This window comes from Plecotus auritus (genome assembly GCF_963455305.1).
Source record: "Plecotus auritus genome assembly, chromosome: 7".
Taxonomy (NCBI): domain Eukaryota; kingdom Metazoa; phylum Chordata; class Mammalia; order Chiroptera; family Vespertilionidae; genus Plecotus; species Plecotus auritus.
This window is the reverse complement of record NC_137774.1, coordinates 1,450,897-1,474,275: the sequence shown is the minus strand read 5'-3', so window position 1 is coordinate 1,474,275 and position 23,379 is coordinate 1,450,897. Positions and strand designations below refer to the sequence as shown.

At 65.3% G+C, this 23,379-nt stretch overlaps 2 protein-coding genes and 1 long non-coding RNA gene across 13 annotated transcripts in view; 1 reads left to right on the top strand and 2 right to left on the bottom strand.

Annotated features, from left to right (window-relative positions):
* TBC1D16 (TBC1 domain family member 16) overlaps window positions 1-4,727 on the bottom strand; it is a gene marked incomplete at its 3' end in the record, with an annotated part of 60,914 nt that extends 56,187 nt beyond the window's left edge. For 6 of the 9 annotated variants that reach the window (XM_080678961.1, XM_080678963.1, XM_080678971.1 and 3 more), the window contains exon 1: window positions 3,025-3,128. Of the gene's footprint in view, window positions 1-3,024; window positions 3,129-4,017; window positions 4,135-4,680 lie in introns of those variants that run through there. The other 3 variants (XM_080678966.1, XM_080678967.1, XM_080678970.1) reach the window with 3 other exon arrangements.
* A 1,582-nt stretch (window positions 4,728-6,309) lies between these two features.
* CCDC40 (coiled-coil domain 40 molecular ruler complex subunit) lies at window positions 6,310-23,229 on the top strand. 3 transcript variants are annotated; one of them, XM_080678958.1, is made up of 18 exons: window positions 6,310-6,559; window positions 7,143-7,266; window positions 7,682-7,872; window positions 8,442-8,525; window positions 9,319-9,538; window positions 10,610-10,767; window positions 10,921-11,043; window positions 12,318-12,439; window positions 13,671-13,914; window positions 14,421-14,603; window positions 17,132-17,377; window positions 17,567-17,780; window positions 18,610-18,774; window positions 19,358-19,449; window positions 20,044-20,164; window positions 20,557-20,745; window positions 21,068-21,226; window positions 22,286-23,229. In XM_080678958.1, the coding sequence occupies exons 1-18, from the start codon at window positions 6,329-6,331 to the stop codon at window positions 22,654-22,656; spliced, it is 3,237 nt and encodes a 1,078-aa protein (XP_080535084.1). In that variant the 5' UTR covers window positions 6,310-6,328; the 3' UTR covers window positions 22,657-23,229. The 3 variants fall into 3 exon arrangements, with proteins under 3 accessions (XP_080535084.1, XP_080535085.1, XP_080535086.1); XM_080678959.1 differs by having other exon boundaries at window positions 18,605-18,774; XM_080678960.1 differs by lacking the exons at window positions 20,557-20,745; window positions 21,068-21,226; window positions 22,286-23,229 and having other exon boundaries at window positions 20,044-20,440.
* LOC308253449 lies at window positions 15,429-17,668 on the bottom strand. Its single transcript, XR_013961133.1, has 3 exons — window positions 17,532-17,668; window positions 17,141-17,233; window positions 15,429-16,936 (listed from the first exon to the last, which is right to left on the bottom strand). It is a non-coding gene; the product is annotated as an uncharacterized lncRNA (long non-coding RNA).
* Window positions 23,230-23,379: the final 150 nt, after the last annotated feature.

Sequence of the window (23,379 nt, the reverse complement as noted above, 5' to 3'; positions counted from 1 at the left end):
CTACAGAGGCCCTACTTCACACCCCATGTCAGCTACCAGGCAGCTCACCAGGTGGGTGTGTGAGCGATAGAAGACCATGTGACCAAAGGTCGCTCAGGTGGCCGATAGCATAAAAAAACCACCACTGGCCCAGCCGGCGCAGCTCCGTGGTTGAGTGTCAACCTCTGAACCAGGAGGTCACGGTTCCATTCCCGGTCAGGGCACAGGCCCGGGTTGTGGGCTCGATCCCCAGTGTGGGGCGTGCAGGAGGCGGCCGGTCCATGATTCTCTCATCATTGATGTTTCTATCTCCCTCTCCCGTCCTCTCTGACATCAATTATACATAATACCACCACTGAAGGGAATGGGGAGAGATTTCGTGCACATTTCCCGGATTTTGTGTGTGTGTGTGTTTTTTTTTGGGGGGGATGTGGGGGGTAGAACAGACTTCGAATGCAGTAAGTCCCCACGAAACATCACAGCTAGGTTCTGCGACTTTAAGAGAAATGACCTGTACCAAAGCTCCTTTTACCAGCGGCTACTGATGCAAACAAGATGTCTAATCAGTGTTACAATGTTACAATGAAACCCCCTGTTACAATGTTACAATGAAACCCCGGAATGCAACCAGGTTACTACTGAGGACCCGCTGTCCCCCAACAATGAGAACCAATAACACCGCCTCCACTGTCACAATTGTTTCACCTTCAAGCCACAGCCGCCCAGCATCATGGGGAACGAAGCAGCTAATCTCACAAAAGAGGATTCAGGCGAGTGAACAAAATCTGGGTCTCTCAGCGGGGTTGGGGGAGACAAGGTGAACTCTGGATTGAAGATTTGTGTTGCCAGGCAACCTGGCTGCCCCCTTCCTGGAACAGCCAGCAGGGACCCCGCCCCCCAGCCCCCTGCAAAGTTACAAAGATGAGTGTAAATAACCCTAAATGGCGAATCCCTCCCCCACCCCCCCACCCCCCCCACCCCCCCCCCCCGCACAAAGCATCAAACAGCAAAACCAAAATGTTTCTGCCCATCTAGTTAGCAGTGAAAAATCCAACAATGGCCACTCATCACTATCATCATCATAACAATAATAATAAATAACAACAAGCCCTTAGCACCCGCCAGGTACTTAGATAATCGAGCAACAGGCCTCTGAGGCAGGTGGTTTATCCACTTCACAGAGCCGTGGTCGGCAAACTGCGGCTCGTGAGCCACAGGCGGCTCTTGGGCCCCTTGAGTGTGGCTCTTCCACAAAAGACCACGGCCGGGGCGAGTCTATGTTGAAGAAGTGGCGTTAGAAGAAGTTTAAGTTTAAAAAATGTGGCTCTCCAAAGAAATTTCAATCGTTGTCCTGTTGGTATTTGGCTCTGCGGACTGATGAGTTTGCCGACCGCTGTCCCAGAGGAACAAAGACCCAGAGGAATGGCCAGCTCCGCGCACCGGGCTGGTGCTGAACCCAGCGGTCTGCTTTGGAGGCCGCGCTCATAACCACAGCACGCACTCCCAGAACCCGCAGGGGCCAGCGCGGGTGGGGGCGGGTTGTGCGAACCCCAGGCTGTCTTCTGCAGTGAACAGCCCCTAAGGGTGACATGGGATTGTCCCCAGTCCCTTGCATTCTGATGAACCCCCTGGCAGAGTGAACCACCAGGCTGTCTTGTCTGAGCAAGGGAGGCAAGGGGAGGGCGTACATTTGAACGATGGGGGCCAGTTACAAGAGGGGAGACACCGTGGGTTTTTGGGGCTGGAGCCTCCCGCACCCAAGGCCCCCACCCCGTTCGGTCACTCCTAGCTGCATGAACTTGGGGAAGTCACTTTTCTAAGCCTCCGTGTCCCCGTCGGTGAAGTGGGCACACTCCCCGCCCTGCCTTTACAGGCTTGTTCTGTGGGTAAGTGAACTCACATGGATATCCACAACCCCCTCGTGGCCGGAGGATTTAGAAATTCCACGGATGAGAATTTCCTTTCACCCTATTCTGAGGCCCTGCTTACGATCAACACCCAGCAGCCAACAGGTGCTGGCTACCCGGCCCGGCCATGAACTTGAGCATCCCACCTTGGAGGGACCTTTTCTTGGCAAAGCGGTCGCGGTTTGATACACACCAGCAATGACATGTGGGAAATTCTAACGGGGGAATTTCTAAGAGGAACACACAGATTTTAAAAACGTCTCCGCGCAGCGGATGGCAGGCTTGGAAGGAATCCCCACCTCTGGCCTCTGGTCCTGCCTCGGAGAGCGGGTAGCGTGGCCTGGGTGGCCCAGGGCAGGTCTCAGGCCCCAGGCCCCTCCTCCCGCGAACTCAGGAGGCAGCAGAACCAGCCTGGTGTCACGTGTGGCCGCAATCTAGTTGGGCTTCTGGTCTATTTCCCAACTAGACTGCCGCCACGTGTGACACCAGCCTCCACCGCGGGGAACAACGCATTTCAAGATCCACGGGCTCCTGGCGAAGTTCCGGGTTATATTTAGCAAATTGCCTATTTTTCTCTTTCTCCTTTTTTCTATTCTTTTTTTTCTTCCTTTCTTTTTTTTTAAAGTCAAGGACGAGGGGCAGAGCGTGCGCCTAAAGGAAGTGAGTTTCCTGACACGCGGTTCTGGCCAGACCTCCCGCCTGGCCCCAGGAATGCTAGGGGCGCGGCGGGGTGCCCAGCACACTTTGGGGGGTCTGTGTGGGCGAACAGCGGCCCCTCCAACTTCTCATTCTCGAGCTCGGACCATCCGGCCAGACAAAGACCGCAAGTTCCCCGGCCCACGGCTGCTGACAGATGGGGAGCGAGCCTCCCCGAATTAGGCCCGGGGCGCCCCCCCCCCTCCCCGATCGCCGCAGAGGGGGGTCCCAGAATGCTCCCTGCGTGGTCCGGAGTACCTGAGCGCCGCCCAGGCCCCGCACCTATGGAGGCTGCGGCCAGACCCTGGTCACTCCCGGGCCCGCGGCTGCAGGCCCACGCGCCCCGCGCGCCCACCCTGCCCCTGCCGAGGGGGCGCCGCCGGGTCCCCCGCGGGCCCTTCAAACCCGCCCCCGCAGCCCCAGGCCGGGCCCCGATACCCACCCGGGTCCCACAGCGGGGCCGGATTCGTGCTGGCTCCGGGAGCCGCCGCCGCCGCCACCGCCGCCACTGCCAGTGAGGCGCGGCGGGGCGGGGACGCGCGACCAGGCCCGGCCCCCGGCCCGCCCTCGGCCCAACCGGGTCCCCGCCCTCGGCCCCACCCGGCTCCCCGTCTGCCCCAGGCCCGCCCCCGTCCCTGGGCAGACCTGGCACTTCCCTGGCCGCCTTTGCCCCCTGGCCCTAGCTCCCCAGTCCCGCGCCCCGCACCCCGCACCCCAAGTGCGCGCTCGCTCTCGCCTGGGCTCTGAGCCTCTGTGGTTTCGATTGGGGTGCGAAGGGAACCCGCAGTAGGTCCAGGGCTCCCTCCCCCACGGAGGACCCCTCGCAGGGACCCCGCGGAGGGGGCGCCGCGCCCCCAGGTCTGCAGATGGGCGGGCGGGCACCAGGCTGGGTCCCGCACCCTGAAGGGGCAGCGGGTCCAGGATCCCTCACGCCCCGCCTCCACCTGCCCGCCCTGGGGCACTTAGCAGACCGGATGCCGGGTGCCCCGCGCGGTCCCGGGGCATCGGAGTGGCCCGGCTGGACGCACGCTGGCACGATCGTCGCTTTCCGGAGACGGAGGCGGGTGGGGTGGAGCTGGGACTAAGAAAGCGACGGAGAATGCGGATTTGTGCGTTAATGTATCGACCCCTCAGGGTCTGTTTCCACGGCCATCGGTGGCACAATGGCCGCCCGCCCCGCAGCCCGCTCCGCGCGCGTGGTCCCCGCCCGCCGGATGTTGACGGCGTCGCCTAGCAACGGGCGACGGCGGAGCCTGGAAGCGGGGCCGGGGGTAAGCGGGGTCCAGGGACCGCCGGTCTTGGAGGGCCCCCAGGGTTCCCCTTTCCGTACCCCCCGGGGCGCCCCTTCCCCACTTGCCCCTCTCCTCCCGCCCCGGCCCCCCACCGCCCACTCCCAGGGCCGGCCCACCCCTGTGCGCCCCTTCGCCTTCCTCACCGCCCCTTTGTCTGCTCCCGCACCCTCCTCTGTCCCCTACTCCAGGTGCTCCCCCAAACCCGGATCCACTCGCCCGCAGTAACCATGGCAACCACGATGCTTGGCAGCCTCTGCTGCAGAGCGGGGTGCAGGCGTCTCTGAGGTGGGGAGGGAGGCGGGGAGGGAGGGAGGCGGGGATGGTCTTCGGGTGCTGCCCCTGCGGTGGCCCCTGGCCCGGGAACCGGAAACCAGCCCAGCCCGCGGCTCTCCTGGAAGAGTGGTCCCCCCTCCCCCTCCCCCAGCTTGACTTGGGGGTCCCCGCAGTGGGCCGCCCTGGGCCGACGCCCTGAGCACAGGTAGATGGTGGTCCGCTAACCATCGTGCCACCAGGCCCTTCTCTTATGCTTCCTTTATTTTTTTAAATATATTTTTACCGATTTCAGAGAGGAAGGGAGAGGGAGAAACATCCACCATGAGAGAGAATCATGGATCGGCCGCCTCCTGCACGCCCCCCACTGGGGATTGAGCCTGCAACCCCGGCCTGTGCCCTGACCGGGAATCGAACCGTGACCTGCTCGTTCCTGGGCCAAAGCTCAACCACTGAGCCCCGGGCCGGCTCTGAGCTTGCATTTTCAATGAGAAAAAAAGCAAAAGCATTTTAAGGAAGACATGGCGCTCTCCTACCCGGGGTGTGCGGAGGGCTCCTCCCTTTTCTGCGATTTCCCCGCTTGCATTTCCCCGCTGTGGTCACAGACGCAAGTGTCTGTCAGGTGACCTTTCTGGCGTCGCCAAGGGCGCTGTTCCTCTGTGTTTCAATGACCGTGTTGTTCATCCTTCGTTCGGGGAGACACTCTCTGGTGGCACTGCCGCCACGTGCCGGGAGCGCTAGTGCTGGGGCTGGTGACAAACCTGGTCAGGAACAAGCAAGTGGGCGGCTGGACGCCGGGAGGCGGACCCGGGGAGGCAGGCTCTCCGTGACTCTTCGCCTGTTTCTCCGCCACCAGGTCCCAGAGGGAAGGAGCCGCAGCCATGGAAGGAGAGGAGGACGGGACCCCCGCGGGCGACGGGGTGAGTTCCGCGGGGCCAGTGCCTGGCCCGTGTCCACCAGGGGCTGCGGGGAGAGGTGGAGCATTTCTCCAGAAAGTGCTGTCCCAGAGGCCCCCCCTCCCGCCCCGGCTCCGTGGGTCTCAGAGGCCTGAGTTGTTCGGAATTCCTTTCCTCTAATGAAGGGCAGAGATCACCACCAAGTGGCCGAGCGCGTGCAGATAGGCCCTAACCCAGCGACACTCGGAAGTGTGCGGGCCGCGTCTCCATCGGCATCATCACCCTATTAAGGATCAAACCTCGCCCTGGCCGGTCTGGCGCAGTGGCTAGAGCCACGGCCTGCGGACTGAAGGGTCCGGGTTTCCATTCCCGGTCAAGGGCACAGGCCCAGGTTGCTGGCTCAGTCCCCAGTAGGGGGCATGCAGGAGGCAGCCCATCGATGATTCTCTCTCATCGTTGCTGTTTCTGTCTCTCTCTCCCTCTCCCTTCTTCTCTGAGATCAATAAAAACAAAACAAGAAAAAAACCTTACCAGACCCCTTATATTTTGTTTCCTGATTTTTTTTCCTGCCGCGCAGCCACAGGCATCCACGGGGGAGACCGCCGGAGACCAGACCAGAGAAGGAGCCGCTGGTGCTGCAGAAGCCGCTGAGTGGGAGGCCGCCGCCCCGGGGGAAGTCCCGCCCTATGAGGAGGCCCCACCCGATGGAGAAGTCCCACCGGATGGAGAAGCGGTGCCTGAAGGAGAAGATTGGGAAGTCTCACTTGATGGAGAAGAGGGAGAAGTGGTTCCTGATGGAGAAGAGGGGGACGTGGTTCCTGAAGGAGAAGAGGGGGAAGTGGTACCTGATGGAGAAGAGGGGGACGTGGTTCCTGAAGGAGAAGAGGGGGAAGTGGTACCTGATGGAGAAGAGGGAGACGTGGTACCTGATGGAGAAGAGGGGGACGTGGTACCTGATGGAGAAGAGGGGGAAGTGGTTCCTGATGGAGAAGAGGGGGAAGTGGTACCTGATGGAGAAGAGGGGGACGTGGTACCTGATGGAGAAGAGGGGGAAGTGGTACCTGAAGGAGAAGAGGGGGACGTGGTACCTGATGGAGAAGAGGGGGAAGTGGTACCTGAAGGAGAAGAGGGGGAAGTGGTACCTGATGGAGAAGAGGGGGAAGTGGTACCTGAAGGAGAAGAGGGGGAAGTGGTACCTGAAGGAGAAGAGGGGGAAGTGGCACCTGATGAAGAAGAGGGGGAAGTGGTACCTGAAGGAGAAGAGGGGGAAGTCGCGCCCGAATGGGAAATGGAAAAAGCGGCCGCCGTGGAGACGGGAGGGGAGCAGCAGGTGGAAGGGGAGCAGGGGTCTGACATGGAAGTCGTGTCCCCCGAGGGGAAAGCCAGCTCCACAGAGATCATCTATTCAGACACCAGTCTTGGGGACGCGGCCCCGGACTCAGAGCCCGCCCAGCGGGCAGCAGGCTTTTCTGAGTGGCGGCCGGGCCTGGATGCTTCCAGATTTAGGCTCAGCCATTCGGTGAGTAGCCCAGGTCTGTTTGATGCCCGTGTGCTACGTACTGCCGTGGGGGGTGTTGCCCGACGTGAGGGACTTGGGGTACACTTCAAGTACCCATGGCAAAGGCGGGGCTCCGAATGCCAAGTCTGTGGTCACTCCCCGGGAGGCATCCCGGTTGCTGGTCTTGAGCGACCCTTCCAGGAAGATGGGATAGACGGTTTCCATTTTGACCATTTGCAAAAGGCACGTGATCTTTTATTTTTTTAAATATATTTTTATTGATTTCAGAGAGGAAGGGGGAGAGAGAAAGAGAGAAACATCCATGATGAGAGAGAATCATGGATCGGCTGCCTCCTGCACGCCCCCTACTGGGGATCGAGCCCCGGGCCTGTGCCCCGACCAGGAATCGAACCCTGACCTGGTTCGTAGGTCCATGCTCAGCCCCTGAGCCACACGGGCCGGGCAGGACACGTGATCCTTATGTCCAAACGAGTTTCTATTCCTTTAAGATTATGTCGACTTTTGAGCCCTGGAGTGAGTGGAACCCGGTCACCCCGCCCTGACCGAGCCCCCGTGGGCTCAGGCTCGGCTGTTCTTGCTCCAGACAGAGTCTGATGAGGACCTCCTGCGGGGCCCGCTGCGCCCCCCACGGGTGAGCCCGAGGGGCCAGATCCCATCCTCGGACGAGCTGTCCCTGACCTCGGAGGAGTCCTCGGCCCCGGAGCCAGGTACCAGGGCCCTGCGCCCAGGCTGAGCCACGGCCCAGTCCCTTCTGGGCCAGGGACACCCCGCCCGTGACGTCACTCCCTGCGCGCTGGGCATCTAGAGATAAAGACTCCACTAACCGGGAGGGAGCAGGCGTGGAGCGCTGACCGCCTCCCTCTTCAGTCCTTACAAAGACGCTGAGTCTTTCCGTCACTCACCAGGCCTGGTCCCCAGTGGGGGGGCGAGCAGGAGGCAGCGGGCCATGGTTCCCTCTCATCACTGATGTCTCTCCCGCTCCCTCTCCCTTCCTCTCCGAAATCAATTAAAAAAGAAGACAGAACTCTGCCCCGTCCGATGGGAGCTCCCCTCTCGCTCCCCTCACGTGGCACGAGGCCTCACCGGGACTCCGTTCACTCCTCGATGCTGTCTGTGCCGCAGGCATCCCCGCCCCGGGGTCCCAGGCGCCCCCCAGGCCAGCGCCCCCCAGGCCAGCGCCCCCGCCCTCCTTCCTGGACAGGATCCAGCACCTCAGCCTCTCCGAGGAGGGGGTCGCAGAGCCGCTGGAGTCCGAGGGGAGCGACGAGCCTGACGAAGACGTGTCCCAGCTGGTGGTCCTGGATCCCAACCACGTAAGGAGGGAGAGGGCCCGGCGGCTCAGAGCGGCCCCTTCACCTGCCCCGGGGCCGCTCCCTGCCCTCCACCTCCAGCCCCCGGGCCCCAGCGCCGCGCCCGCGTCACCGCTCACGGCTTTGTAAAGCCTGGTCTCCTCGGAGGCTCATGTTCCCCAAACCAGCCGGGCCTGCTGGCCTCAGGCTCCGGGCACTCGGTGGGGAGAGGGGAGACTTTGGGCAGGCAGGGAAGGCCGCCTGAGGGCTGAGCCCCCGGGAAAGCCCTGCACTCGCCTGCAGGCGGATGGCGGCGGCCTGGGAAGGGCGAGGGCCCTTGGTGCTGGCAGCCCTCGCCCTGCAGCGGTGCCAGGACCGCCGCCCCGCCTGCCCTGCCCTTTTGCCAAAACACGAACTCGGGCTTCAGTGCCTGGAACCAGACTCGAGTCCTTAGCCTGTGGCTGCGGAAGTGTGAGCACGGAGGGTAGAAGCCGTTCCCGCCCCCCCGCCCCGCCCCCGCCCTGCCCCCCAGGAGAACAGCTGGGCTGAGGCCGGATGGGGGGACACTCACCGGTGTCTTGCTGTCGCTTTAGCCCCTGATGCTGAGGTTCCAGGCCGCACTGAACGGCTACCTGAACCGGCAGGTGGAGAAGCTGCAGCTGGAGCTGATGGAGCTGGTGCGTGCCCCCCACCCCCACCCCTGCTGTGTGCCCACCCCCCATCCCCACCCCTACTGTGTGCCCACCCCCCATCCCCACCCCTGCTGTGTGCCCACCCCCCATCCCCACCCCTGCTGTGTGCCCACGCCCCATCCCCACCCCTGCTGTGTGCCCACCCCCCATCCCCACCCCTGCTGTGTGCCCACCCCCCATCCCCACTCCTGCTGTGTGCCCACCCCCATCCCCACCCCTGCTGTGTGCCCACCCCCCACCCCCACCCCTGCTGTGTGCCCACCCCCCCATCCCCACCCCTGCTGTGTGCCCACCCCCCACCCCCACCCCTGCTGTGTGCTCACCCCCCCATCCCCACTCCTGCTGTGTGCCCACGCCCCCCCATCCCCACCCCTGCTGTGTGCTCACCCCCCAATCCCCACCCCTGCTGTGTGCCCACCCCCCATCCCCACCCCTGCTGTGTGCCCACGCCCCCATCCCCACCCCTGCTGTGTGCCCACGCCCCCCCATCCCCACCCCTGCTGTGTGCCCACGCCCCCCCATCCCCACCCCTGCTGTGTGCCCACCCCCCATCCCCACCCCTGCTGTGTGCCCACGCCCCCATCCCCACCCCTGCTGTGTGCCCACGCCCCCCCATCCCCACCCCTGGCTATGTACCATCCCCCTGCCCGCCCCCGCACCCCTGGCTGTGTACCGCCTCCCTGCCCGCCCCCCCACCCCTGGCTGTGTACCATCCCCCTGCCCGCCCCCCCACCCAGCTGTGGGCCATCCCCCTGACCCGCCTTCTCTCGGGCCACAGGGTGTGGCCTCCAAGCAAAGCCAGGCACAGCGGCAGGAGCTGGGCGTGGACCTGTACGTGGTGCAGCAGCACATGGCGGCCCTGCAGGTGCAGCTGGAGAAGAGCCACGACCGCTACTCCCTGGCCTCGTGCGCCCGGCAGCAGACGGAGGAGGAGCTGCAGCGCATGCGCCTGCTCTACACCCGCACCTGCGAGGCCGCCAACGACGAGCGCAGAAAGTGTAAGACCCGGTCCGGCAGCCGGGCGTCCCCTGCCATCCTGTCCCCGGGGCGTCGTCCCCTGCCATCCCGTCCCCGGGGCGTCGTCCTCTGCCACCCCGTCCCCGGGGCGTCCCCTGCCATCGCATCCCCGGGGCGTCCCCTGCCATCCCGTCCCGGGGCGTCCCCTGCCATCCCGTCCCCGGGGCGTCCCCTGCTGGAGCTCGGAAAGCTGTGGCTCGATTCCCAGGCAGCCGCTGATAAGGGCTGTTTTGCTCTCACATTGATGTTTCTCTCTCTCCCTCCCCCTTCCTCTTTCTAAAAATTAATTTTAAAATCCTTTTTAAAAAATAGACCAACACAGCTAGGAAGAAGAGAACGTTTGAAACCTGGGTTTCAAATGGCAGCGTCCACTCTTCGGTTCTGGTTTTCTGTTGTCGTGTAACCAATGGCCACTAACTTAGGGGCTTAAAACAGCCCCCGTTGATATATCTGCCCCCAGTGCTGTAGGGCAGAAGCCTGGCGTGGCCCACATGGTGTCTGCTTGGGGCATCCCCAAGCCAACCCAAGGGATCTCGTGGGGCGACCTGGGGGAGACCCCCTGCAGACTCGTTCACGTCCTTGGTGGAATTCAGCTCCTGTGGCTGCAGGACTGTGGTCTGCTTCCTCGCTGGCCGTCAGCCGGGGCGCGCGCAGCCCACACCCTTTGCCACGGCCCCCTCCACCTTCAAGCCAGCCCTGGGGAACTCGCCCCTCCTCGCATCCCACCCGCCCTGAGGATCTCTCTCTCCTCCTCTCCGGCCGCCAGCCGGAGAAAACTCTGCTTTTCGAGGCTCCCCTGCTCAGGCCAGGCCCCCTGATCATTTCCCTTCTGCCACCTGAGGGACCGTAACCACAGGAGGAACACCCGGCCCGGAGTTACGGGAGCCACTTACAAATCCTGCCCACCCTGCCGGCTGGTCCATAAAGAGCTGTTAGAAGCCCCTCAGCGAGAGACCACCGTCCCAGTAGCGGAGCCGCCGAGGGCGTGAGCGGGCGGGCGGCGGGAGGACGGGGCGGCGGGTCACGCCGCTGCCGGCCTGCTTCCTCTGCAGTGGCGGCGCTGCAGAGCGAGATGGAGCACCTGGCTCTGAACCTGTTCTACATGCAGAACATCGACCAGGACATGCGGGACGACATCCACGTGATGAAGCAGGTCGTGAAGAAGTCGGAAGCGGAGCGGGCGCGGGCCGAGCGGGACAAGAAGCAGCAGGTACCCGCCAGTCCAGGTGTAGGCTCTCCCCCCACCTCCGAGTGCCCTGGGGCGCCCGCAGCCCCGAGAGGCCACGGCCAGCCTTGGGGTCACCCCCTCGGGTCAGGGGTCAGGGGTCGGTGCCTGAGAGCCGCCCTGGGTCTCGTGTCGCAGGACCTGCACGTGGACCAGCTCACCAGCCGGGCTCACGAGCTGGAAGAACAGATCGCCCTGTTCGAGGCTCAGTCCGGGGCCCAGGCGGAGGAGACCCGGATGCTGAGGAAAGCCGTGAGCGAGGTCAGAGGCACCCACAGCCCACGTGCCTGTCGAGCGGGTGGCTGAGCTGCGGGTCCCCGTCGGCATCTCCGAGCGTCTGGCTGACCCAGGTGGGGTCAGGTGGCCGGTAGGGTCATTCCTCCCACAGCCCGAGAGGCTGAGGCCGCCCAGGCAGCGGGACCCTGTGCTCCGCTAGCTGGGCAGCCCCTCAGCCAGCTCCCTGGCCACCAGGCGGCTCCCTGGGGAGGACTGGAACCTCCCTCCCGCCCAGGCAGGGCCCGCCTCTCCGCTCCGGGTGCAGGCAGGGAGGGAGGGGCCCAGGGCAGCCCGGAATTCGGTGGCCAGCACTAGAAACCAAAGCTGTTATGACTTCTTAAAAAATATGTATTTTTATTGATGTCCGAGAGGAAGGGAGAGGGAGAGAGAAACATCCGTGATGAGAGAGAGTCATGGATCGGCGGCCTCCTGCACGCCCCCTACTGGGGATCAAGCCTGCAACCGGGCATGTGCCCTGACCAGGAATCCAACCGTGACCTCCTGGGTCATACATAGGTCGACGCTCAACCCCTGAGCCACACTGGCCAGGCAATATGCTACTTTTTTTTTTTTTTAATATATTTTATTGATTTTTTACAGAGAGGAAGGGAGAAGAATAGAGAGTTAGAAACATCGATCAGCTGCCTCCTGCACACCCCCTACTGGGGATGTGCCCGCAACCAAGGTACATGCCCTTGACCGGAATCGAACCTGGGACCCTTCAGTCCCAGGCGGATGCTCTATCCACTGAGCCACACCGGTTAGGGCAACGCTACTTTTTAATACTAAGTTACAAAGCCACATGTAGAACATGGTCACACACACACACACACACACACACACACGCGCACAGAGGTAGCACCCGTGTGTGAGAAATGATAACCTCCAAGTGGGGCATGATGGGTAATTTTGTTTTCCTTTTGCTTACTGGTGCAAGAATGAACACCTTATTTCAGCCAAGGTCTTTGCATCTCAGCCGGTGCCTGGGCATCGTGGCCACGCCCACGTGTGGGGGTCAGGCGGGGCCAGGTGTCCATCAGTGTTGGTGGCCCTCCGCCCCTTCCTTCCCGGGCCTCCAGCCCTCGGGGTGGAGGAAGGCTCAGCCAGGGTCCGAGGCGTCTGTAGAGCCATGGTTAATTTTGTGATCAAGGATTGCAAGGCCGGCAGGGAAGGACAGCCGTCGGGGAAGGCCGGGGCCCCGCGTGCTTTCTGGGGCCTTGAGCGCCAGGAGCCGAGCCCAGCCGGCCCTCCCGCCGCAGGCCTGCGCGGAGATCGACACCATCAGGATGGAGAAGAAGCTCATCCTGCAGCAGTGGACCGTGTGCCTGGTGGGCATGAAGCGCCGCGACGAGGCTCACAGGACCGTCCAGGAGGCGCTCAGGTACGGCCGCCCGCCTCGCCCTGCGCTGTCGCTGCCGCTGCCGGCCCAGGGTGGAGGGAGCCGGCCTCGGGGCGCCAGGCGGGCCAGGCCGAGGGATCACAGAGCAGTGGGCATGTGAGAAGTGGGGCCTGGGGAGGTGGGGGCCCCCTGGTCCAGGTGAGCCGCCTCCTGGGCCACCGGAGGGACCTGCAGGCCCGCTTCCGCCCTGAAAGCTCAGATTGTCCACCGGGACTCCGAGGTGTCTTTGTCCTTTCAAACTCCCCTGGCCCCGAGCAGCGGCGTTCACGCTCGGATTTCCTGGGAGGATGAAGGGGCAACGGAGGGGGAGAGAAAGGGGTGTTTTTCTGCGGGAGAGAAGGCGGCCCTTTGATTCGAAGTCTCGCCACCTGTGTGGGGACTCCACGCTTCAGGGCTGTCCTGCCTGGCTGCGTTCCAGCCGCCATCCCGGTTAATCTCCCCTGAGGGGGAGGCCCAGGCCCTCCTCGGTCCCGCTGTCACTCCCAGCGGGGTGGGGTGGGGAGGGGTGGGGTGTCCTGGGCCAGGTGCTGCCTAACTCAACGCCCCCCGCTGATGGGGACTCAGAAGGGATACCTGGTGGCCTGTCCCTCACCTGCTCGGGGCTAACCAGGCCTCCACTCCCGGCTCGGAGTGGCAGGGACCAGCTGCCCAGGAAACTCGCTACCCAGGGGACAGAGCGCAGGTCAGAGGGCCCCTCCGTGGCCTCCCCATTGCCCAATGCTCGGTGTCCCCGAGGGCCCCCCATAGCCTGGTCCAGGAGTGTCGTCATGGCTACGGGAGACAGACCGATGGCCTACTCAGTCTGCTAGCTTCCCCCCTGCCCGCCCCACCATAATCACAACCTTGAAAGAGTTTTTATTTATTTTTAAACAATATTTTTTTATTGATTTCAGAGAGGAAGGGAGAGGGAGAGAGAGAAACATCAATGAGGAGAGAGAATCACTGATCGGCTGCCTCCTGCACGCCCCCTACTGGGGATCGAGCCCGCAGCCCGGGAATGGAAGGGTGACCTCCGGGTTCAGCCCCTGGAGAGTGGAGCCTCGGCCTGGGAATGGGGAGTGGCTCCATCGCTGCATCAGGGAGACGACCCGACCCGGCTGCTGCTGGGAGGGGCTGTCTCCGCGGAGCTCCCTCCGGGCGGGGCCGCGGGGCGGGGGCTGACCGGGCTCTGCCGTCCCGCTCGGGGCTCACCCGGCTCTGCGGTCCCCGGCAGCGAGTGCCAGCACCAGCTGAAGGCGGCGGACGGCGAGGTGGAGGCCTACAAGCGGTCCATCGTGCAGGAGGAGGAGCGGAACGAGACGCTGGCCCGGGTGCTGCGCCGCGGGGAGGCCGAGGGCCGGCTGCTGCAGAAGCTCACGGCGCAGTGCCTGGCGCGGCAGGAGGCGCTGCAGGGCCAGTTCGGCACCTACCAGCTGGTGCTGCAGGAGACGGAGGGCGCCCTGGGCACGGCGCGCGAGGTACGCCGCCCTCCCCCACGCGCAGCGGGGCGCCTCCGCGGCCCTCCCCCACGCACAGCGGGGCGCCTCCACGGCCCCTCCCCCACGCACAGCGGGGTGCCTCCGCGGCCCTCCCCCACGCACACTGGGGCGCCTCCGCGGCCCTCCTCCACGCACAGCGGGGCGCCTCCGCCGCCCTCTCCTCACGCACAGCGGGGCGCCTCCGCGGCCCTCCCCCACGCACAGCGGGGCGCCTCCGCCGCCCTCCCCCACGCACATTGGGGTGCCTCCGCGGCCCCTCCCCCACGCACAGCGGGGCGCCTCCGCCGCCCTCTCCTCACGCACAGCGGGGTGCCTCCGCCGCCCTCTCCTCACGCACAGCGGGGCGCCTCCGCGGCCCTCCCCCACGCACATTGGGGCGCCTCCGCCGCCCTCCCCCACGCACATTGGGGTGCCTCCGCGGCCCCTCCCCCCCACCGCGCACACAGCGGGGCGCCTCCGCCGCCCTCACTGCCCCCTCCCCCCAGGAGCACAAGGAGATCAGGGCCCAGCTGCTGGCGGTCCACCAGTCCATCCGGCAGGAGCTGGACCTGCGGCGGGAGCTGGACTCGGCCATCGTGAGGAAGCTGCAGGAGCACACGACCTCCAACAAGATGACCAAGTACTTCCACCAGCTGCTGCTCAAGCTGCAGAAGCAGAAGACCAACCTGGTGCGCCGCCGCCTCCTCCCACCGCGGCCGCCAGGGGGCGCCCGGGGCCCACGGGAGGGGGGTCCCCCCAGACCCGCCAGGCCACAGGCAGCAGAACCCGGTGAGGGCAGGGGCCTGGGCGTGTCTGCTCACGGCTCAGGTTCTCCGGCTGTAAAAGCCATAATTTTGTGCCCTGCCGGTGTGGCTCAGCGGATAGAGCATCAACCCGAGGACTGAAGGGTCCCGGGTCCCATGTGGGTCAAGGGCAGGAGCCCGGGTGGCAAGCTGGATCCCAGGTTGCGGGAAGCCTGGACACGCACAGGGCAGTGCGCGCAGACTGGGCAGCTGCCATCCCGCCGCCAGGGTGAGCCTCCTAGGAGGCTGGCATAGTTCCTGCTGGGAACCTTTCCAAACACGCACGCTCATACATGTGCAACGAAGTAAACATAGGCACCCAAAGACACGGGAACACGCATGTGCACATCCCCGGGCACACACGAGCAGACACACTCGTGGACACAGGCAAACGTGGGTGCACACAGGTACTCACACCTTAACCTAGCTCTCATTACGTGTCAGTTTTTAAGTCCATTCTAACCCATTTTCTTAATGCACCTTTCCTATTCAGTAAGGTTACTTTTTTAAAAAATATATATTTTATTGATTTTTTTTTTTACAGAGAGGAAGGGAGAGGGATAGAGAGTTAGAAACATCGATGAGAGAAACATTGATCAGCTGCCTCCTGCACACCCCACACCGGGGATGTGCCCGCAACCAAGGTACATGCCCTTGACCGGAATCGAACCCGGGACCCCTCAGTCCGCAGGCCGACGCTCTATCCACTGAGCCAAACTGGTCAGGGCAGTAAGGTTACTTTTTATGTCCGGCCGGTGTGGTTCAGTGGAACCAGAAGGTCACAGTTCGATTCCTGGTCAGGGCACAGGCCCGTGTTGTGGGCTCAGTCCCCAGGGTGAGGTGTGCAGGAGGCAGCGGGTCCATGATTCTCTCTCACTGATGTTTCTATTCCAGTCCACAGGCCCATGCTCTCCCCGCTGGCCTAGGTCTAACTACTTATTAAAATGCCGGCCGTGTCTGGGGAGGACCAGAGGCGGTGCTCACTAAATGTCAGCCGTCCCTGCCGTCTTGGTGGGTGTGGTCAGGAGGCCCAGCCAGCTGAAGTGACCTGCCACCCAGCTGGCGGGCTCACCTGTCCTCCGGGGGGCGGGGCTGCGGCCCCCCTGGTGGCCCGCTGCTCACCGCTCCTCGACACCGGGAGGAGGCGGCTGTCCTAAGGAAGTGGGACACGGGGCTGGGAACACTGGATCTCCTTGGACGTCCTGGCTGACATCTGGGAAGTCCCGCCAGTCCATTTTCTGGAAATTGGGAGCAAGACCTCCAGCTGGGAGCAAAGTGGGTGCCCTGGAGAAGCTAAGGAGTGTGTTGGGTGTGAAATAACCTGCCCGGCCCTGCTTCAGACCTCCAAGGCCAGGCCCCAGGGCCCCGGGGCCCCAAACCTACCCTGTCCCCTGCTGCCCAGGAAACTCATGCATTAGTACCATCCATGTCCAGAAGAGGGCAGTAAAGAGTCTCCTCAAACTGGCCGGCTGGGCTGGCTGGGGCGGGGGGGGGCTGTCTGGGATGGGGACCCCGAGTGTGAATGGGCGCCATGCCCTGGAGCTGGGGCCCAGGGAGAAGGGGGGCAGCATCCATGGTGGGTGGCGTCTAGACAGGTCACCCAGGAGCCGTACTGACGTCCAAGGAGGCCACGGTGTCTCAACAAGCACAGCGGGGAGTTGAGGGGGGGGGCTGTTTGGTCGGTGGGGGGTGAGTGCCAGCATAGAGAGGAAGGCAGGGCACTGCGAGGACCCCGGGGTGGCCTGGCGATCTCAGAAGGTCTTGGCAAAGAAAGGGATGGACGCAGGGGCCCGAGAGTTACTGCAGGGGCAGGGCGTGGCGAGGTGAGATGCTGGGAGCATCTGTCCCGGCTGGACAGGGCCGGCTTTAAGACCTAGAAATGGGGGGTGTTCTGGAAAGGCACCCAAGTGGCCGGCCAGCGGGTGCCTATAGGACAGCCAGCTGGGGTCCCGGGGAGGAGCCCAGGTGGCCTGGGGAGTGGGGGAGGAGGGGGACTGGGAGTGGGCAGGAGTGGGGGGGAAGGTGAGAGGGCTGAGGCTTTGTGGGGGCAGCGAGGGCCTGGGGCTGGCAGGTGGGGTCAGGGCACAGCTTTTGTTTTGGGGGGAGGGATTTATAGGGAAAGACGGGGAAAGGGACAGGTTCCTGGTGGTGACCTGCCTGAGGCAGGAAAGCGGGCAATTTCCTCATCTGTATTCACACATTTCCGCCCAATGTGGCCACTGTCGGTTTAAGGAGAAACGATGTTACCTTTCCTGGTTGTGAGAGGCCCTGCGGGTCGGGGAGACAGAGGGCAAACCCGGGAGGTGGGGACCATTCTCCTGACCAGGTGGGGACCTCCAGGAAATGGGGGCCCCTCCGGAGCCTCCCGGGAAAAGAGAAGGTCCGATGCGACGCGTCTGCTGTCGGTCACGCAGGTGACACACCTCTCCAAGATCGACGGTGACATCGCCCAGGCCACGCTGGACATCACCTACACCAACTGCCGGCTGGACGTGCACCGGGAGACGCTGGCCGAGCTGGACAAGGAGGTGCAGAAGGTCAACGAGCTCATCAGCAACAGCGAGAGCGAGATCGCCCGGCGCACCATCCTCATCGAGCGGAAGCAGGGCCTCATCAACACCCTCAACAAGGAGCTGGAGCAGATGGTCTCCGAGCTCGGGGTAGGCGGCGCGCGCGGGGGCCTGGCTGAGACCCGCCTCCCGCAGCGGGCGGGGCCTGCGGCCTGGGCCCGCGGGGGAGGGCACCCAAGGACGGGCCGGCCCTCTGAGGAGTCACCCCAGCCTTCGGCCCCCCCCCAGAGAGCAGGCCTCTCACCGGAGGCCCCCTGGCCGCGGGCGGGTCTCCCGCAGGGGGAAGAGCTGGGGCCGCTGGAGCTGGAGATCAAGAGGCTGGGCAAGCTGCTGGACGAGGCGGGCGCCAAGGTGACGCAGGCGCAGGTGGGCTGGCTGCGCCTCCAGCAGGACATGGTGCGGGCGGCGCAGGAGCGCGAGGAGCAGCTGGCCGCCCTGAGCCTCTTCAGCAAGGAGGTGCGCATCCTGGAGCAGAAGAAGCTGAGGACCGAGAGTGAGTGCGCCCGGCCCGGGTGCCCGCGCGGGACAGGGCCGTGGGGGGCGGGGGGGGGCATGGAGGGCCTCGCTGCGTTCTCGCCAGCCTTCAGGCAGCCCCAGCGATGCTCACGACGCGGCCCAGGGTGTGGCTCCGAGCCGTGGCCCTGACCGGCGGGTGGGCCGCAGTCACGGTGGCTTGCGAGGGGCGAAAATGTGCTGCGTTGGTTAAGTTTGGGATCGAGTGGCCTCCGCCCACGGTAGGCGGCTCCCCGGAATCACAGGGACGCCCGCCGGGCCCCGGGGCTGGGGCTTCAGGAGGCGCGCCCTTCCTCTGCCCCCGCCCGTGGCCCCGGCTCACCCCGCTGTGTCTACATCTCAGGGTCTCCACGTGCCAGGGTGCCCAGAGGGGCAGGGGGCACCCTTCCTGGCACCTTCCACCCCACAGCCACCTGCGGAGGCACCTGTCCCTTTGGGTCCCACCTGGTCCCCGGCCCCGGGGTCATCGCAGGTCAGCCCGGCCACGCAGCCCTTTGGGGTGCCGCCCAGAGCTCGGGGCTCCCTCCACCCGGCACATCAACGCCCCGTTTCCTCCCAGCGGTCCTGCGCCGCCCCGCCCTCCGGAGTCCGCGTGCCCTCCCCCGTCACCCCCACTTGCTGGACGTCCTCCCTCGTCACCCCCACTTGCTGGACGTCCACCCGCGTCCCTCCACGTCCCCGAAGGGCCGGGCTTTGGAAACCAGGCGGCCAGAGGGGACGCCTCCCCTGTCCCCCGGGCCCAGAGGGGTGTGATGGGGCGCCAGGCGGACCGCGGGGCTCAGGGCCAGCGTCCCTCCGCCACAGAGAAGATCGAGCAGGAGAAGAGGGAGCAGAGGGACATCGAGCGGCACATGAAGGACCTGGACAACGACCTGCGGAAGCTCAACGTGCTGCTGAGCCGCAACCGCAGCAGCTCCGAGGGCCTGCAGCAGGCCAACCTGCTCGCCGAGAGCCAGTTCCTGCACGCGCTCAAGGTGGCGGCACGCGCCCCGGGCAGGGCGGGCACACGGGCCCCAGGGAAGGCCGGTGGGCGGGAGAACATAGCCTCGGGCACACGCGTCCCCAGGGGCAGGGCGGGCACAGGGGCCCAAGGCCGGCCGGTGGGCAGGAGAGCATAGCCTCGGGCACACGCGTCCCCAGGGGCAGGGCGGGCACAGGGGCCCCAGGGAAGGCCGGTGGGCGGGAGAGCATAGCCTCGGGCACACGCGTCCCCAGGGGCAGGGCGGGCACAGGGGCCCCAGGGAAGGCCGGTGGGCAGGAGAGCATAGCCTCGGGCACACGCGCCCCGGGCAGGGCGGGCACAGGGGCCCCAGGGAAGGCCGGTGGGCGGGAGAGCATAGCCTCGGGCACACGCGTCCCCAGGGGCAGGGCGGGCACAGGGGCCCCAAGGCCGGCCGGTGGGCGGGAGAGCATAGCCTCGGGCACACGCGTCCCCAGGGGCAGGGCGGGCACACGGGCCCCAGGGAAGGCCGCAGGGGCGGGCAGGGCTGTGGGCCCCTCGTCCACCAGCGCCGCCGCCCAGCCACTCCCCCCCCCCCCCCCCCCCCCCCCCCGCAGGCTGCAGAGAGGGAGACCATCGAGATGCAGGACAGGCTGGAGCAGCTGAACCAGGAGAAGGTGTCGCTCCTCAACCGCCTGGTGGAGGCCGAGTGAGTGCCGCTGCCCGCCCCGCAGGGCCCCTGGGAGCGTCCTGGGTCGGCGGGTCGGCGTGGCTCAGACATTGAGCGCCGACCTCTGAACCCAGAGGTGCCCGGTTCGATTCCCGGTCAGGGCACAGGCCCGGGTTGCGGGCTCAGTTGCCAGTAGGGGGCGTGCAGGAGGCGGCTGATCCATGCTTCTCTCTCATCACGGATGTTTCTCCCGACCTGGGTGGTTCCAGAGACAGCTGGCCGGCACTGCGGGCTGCTGGTCCCAGAATGGGGGGGGGGGTTTCTTACATAACAGCCGCGCCCCGCGCCCCGGCCTGGGCATCAGCACGTGCCGCCTGTCCCTCGAGCGCCTTCCTAGGAAAGCAGGCGGAGGGTCTCCCATAGCAACTGCGCAGTCGCAGAGACGGGCCCTCAGGCCAGAGGCCCCCCCCCACATACACACACACGACCACTGTGCCCCCCTCTGCCGGACCTGACCTCCCTGCCCCCTGCGCCTGCTCCTTGGGGGGTGGGGTCCTTGAGCAGGAGCTCAGGGACTCTGGGAAGAAAGCTCCCGAACCCTCCGGCTCCACGCGGCCTCTTCTCCGTTTAAAGACACCAGATCCTGCTTTGGGAGAAGAAAATCCAGCTGGCGAAGGAGATGCGGGCCTCGGTGGACTCGGAGACGGGCCAGAAGGAGATCCGGGCCATGAAGGCGGAGATCCACCGGATGAAGGTGTGGGGGTGCAGGAGGGTCCTGGGGCCCCGGGAGGGAGCCCAGCACAGCGACCCGCACTCCAAGCTCAAGTGAAACGTGCCGTCCCCCACGCTGCCCGTATGTCGGGTCCGTCCTCCCGGAACTCCCTGCGGAGCAACACGGACACACACGGGCGCCCGCACAGCATCTCACCAAGCGCTGTCTGTCCTCCCTCCGCATGCTGGGCTCCGGTATTGTAAATGCCGCGCGTTGCCGGCTGGTGTGGCTCAGTGCTGAGCATCGACCAGGAGGTCGAGGTTGGATCCCTGGTCAGGGCACAGGCCCGGTGGCGGCTCCATCCCCAGCGGGGGCGGGGGGGCGGGGCGTGCGGGAGGCGGCCGGTCCACGGTTCTCTCTGCCTCCTGCACCAGGTCAAGCACAAGCAGCTGCTGAAGCAGCAGGAGCGGATGATCCGGGACATGGAGCTGGCCGTCGCCCGCAGAGAGACCATCTCCGCCCGGGCCGAGGGCCAGAGCAAGGTGGACAAGAAGGTGCTCACGCGGTCGGACTTCCACCACAAGCAGCTGGAGCTGCGGCGGAAGATCAGGGACCTCCACAAAGTAGGGAGCCTGCTGGGGCGGCCTGTCCACAGCCGGCGTGCCCCCCCCCACACACCGCCCCCTGACCCCCTGGCGCGTGGCCAGCATGGCAGGTGGCATTGGCCAGGGCTGCCCAAGCCATGCCTGCCTCTGGGAGCGGCGGGGAGCCGTCTGCGCCACCGGCTTAGCTGGGACTCGCCCTGTCCCCCCAGGTCCTGAGGGGCGGGGCCTGCCCTCTTCCCCTCTGGGAATGCCCTGTGTGCAGGGAAGGCTGGGCGGGGCCTGACTCCCTCTGTCCCAGGCCGACTGGCTCAGGGCCCCCGGTGATCCTCGGGTCCCCTAGGCCACCGAGGAGACGAGCAGCAGCATCGCGCAGCTGGAAGAGAGCCAAAAGCACATGAGCGACTCTTTGCACGAGAAGCAGGCGCAGCTGTCCGCCATGCAGACCCAGGCCGCGGAGCTCGAGGCCACCCTGGAGCAGCTCGTGGCCCGCAAGCGACAGGTAGGCAGGCCCCAGGGCCCCCAGAACCGTGAGAACCGGGGCCGGGGGTCTGCCCCGCAGCAGCAGCCCACGAGGCTGCGGGCACGGCCTCCTCCCGCCAAGTGCATCTCGCACGCATCGGGCTCCTTCGCGGTCCAGGCTCGGCCCCGGGAGCCGGGGCTGCCGGCCGGCTCAGAAAGACCATAGCCTGCCCTCCCCGAGGTTCCGGGTCTGCGGGCGAGAGGACAGACAGTCGGGAGTCCGAGAAAGCACACCGCGTGTTAGATGGTGACTGGTGCTCTGGAGAAAAACAAGCAGAAGCATCGCGAGGTGGGATGGCACCTTCGGGGCGGGCTCGGAGAAAATGACATCTGAGTCGGGCTTAAAGGAGGCAGGAGGGCGCCACCCCCGGCAGAGGGGTCAGGGGGGGTAGAGCGGGAGCTCCAGACGGCCCCAGGGCCCCCGGAGCCGCAGGCCGGCCTGGTGTGTCGGGGAGGGGCGGGGGCCCCCCCCTTCAGGGAGCAGGATCGCGGCTCTGGCCTCTTTTCTCAGGGGGCGGGCTGATGTCGGAGGGTTTGGGTGTGGCTGCGGGTGACCAGGGGCTCTGAGGTTGAGTGAGTAACAGAAGGTGAAGGGTGGACACGGGAGGCCCGTGTGAGGCCATCGCAGTACGTAAGGAGGACGGTGACGCACGGACAGGGCCATTGCCCGCTGTGGGGCTAGTGGGCAGCCATCCGGGTGTGCAGAGAATTTCAGAGCCGCCCCAGTGGGGTTTCCTGCGAGGCTGGATGGGCGTGAGCAGAAGAGAAAGGCCAGGCAGGGCTTGGGCCTGGTCAGCGGAGATGGGGAGGGAGGCATCCAGCACCAGGCCCGGCACCCAGCGGCCACCTGCCTCTGGGACGCCGCAGGGAGGCTCCGCCCAGCCTCCTCCCCTGGCCGTGGGGGCTCGGTGCCCCCAGGCGTCCCTTTTCTGCAAGGCCCTGCCCTTTGGCTTCTCCTCCAGCCTGGGTGTGTGGAGGAGGCGGTGGGTGTCCCCTTTTAAAGCGCACAGCCTGACACGCGCCTCTGATCCGACCCAAGAACCTCTCCGAGCTGGTGACCCTGCAGACGCGCCTCAAGCACCTGCAGGCGGTGAAGGACGGCCGGTACGTGTTCCTGTTTCGCTCCAAGGCGGCGCAGCTGGAGGAGCGCAGGCGCCTGGACCACCGGCTGGCCACCATCGGCGCCATCCTGGACCACGTGAAGGACGAGCACCCCCATTTCCAGGAGGCCCTGCTCAAGCTCAGACAGAGGATCGCCAGCCAGCTGGACGCCCCCGTGCCCTCCTAGCGCGCGGCCCGGCCCGCGCCTCCCAGGCCAGCCGGGACGAGGCCAGGATGCTGTGTATTCCCTGGGATCCGTATCTTTTTGTGTCACCGGAAGCCACGTCCACCCTCAGAGAACGACGCTGAGAGAACGAACAGGCCGGCGCTGCGGGACATCTCTGGCCACCCGCTTGTGTAAACCGAGTCACATCCCGACCTTCCTGGTTGCGTTTAGGCAAGTCATCCCTTTGCCGAGGCAGCGCCCGGGAAGGCGGACCCTGTTCCCACGATGGACGGTGGACGTGGTCCCCTGAGCAAAACCGGGGCTGTGGAGGCTCCCGTTTCTGCAGCTGCGCATCTGCAAACTCACACCCACCTCCTCGTGAGCAGCTTCTGGCTCCCACCCCCCCCAGAGAACCCGGGTCCCTCCTCCCCCCACTCCCAGCCCGGGTTAAATCCACTCTCAGCCGGAGGGAGAACGTGCAGGGGCAGTGACCCCCACCGGCGGCGTAGAGAGAGCTGACCGCTGAAATAAGACCCCCCTCCCAGGGCCGCCCACTGGTCCCGCCTCCACCGTCACCGGCCACCGCAGCGTCCTCCTCCCCCACCCCGTCCCCCAGCACCTGCTAGCGTGGCCTCTCTGCCGTGTAACGGGAAGGGTTCCACAGAAGAATTTCACTTTCACACTTTTCAGCAGAAGAGTAAATATTTTTTTCTGAATATGGAGAAAGGCATATTTATTCTCAAACATTGGAGAATCACAAAACCCATAACGAATCGGGGACGCCGCCGCCGCCGCCCGTGCCCGGCAGGCCCGCCGGCGGTTTCCCGGGGAGAGCTCGCTGGGCAGGATCACACTTGCGCTGCTGT

Bases quoted from the DNA above. Each gene is read 5' to 3' on its own strand.
- CCDC40 (XM_080678958.1), top strand. From the start codon at position 6,329: ATGGAAAAAGCGGCCGCCGTGGAGACGGGAGGGGAGCAGCAGGTGGAA. The intron at 8,526-9,318 runs GTGCGTGCCCCC...CTCGGGCCACAG, and splicing joins AGCTGGAGCTGATGGAGCTG to GGTGTGGCCTCCAAGCAAAG. The intron at 21,227-22,285 runs GTAGGCAGGCCC...ATCCGACCCAAG, and splicing joins TCGTGGCCCGCAAGCGACAG to AACCTCTCCGAGCTGGTGAC.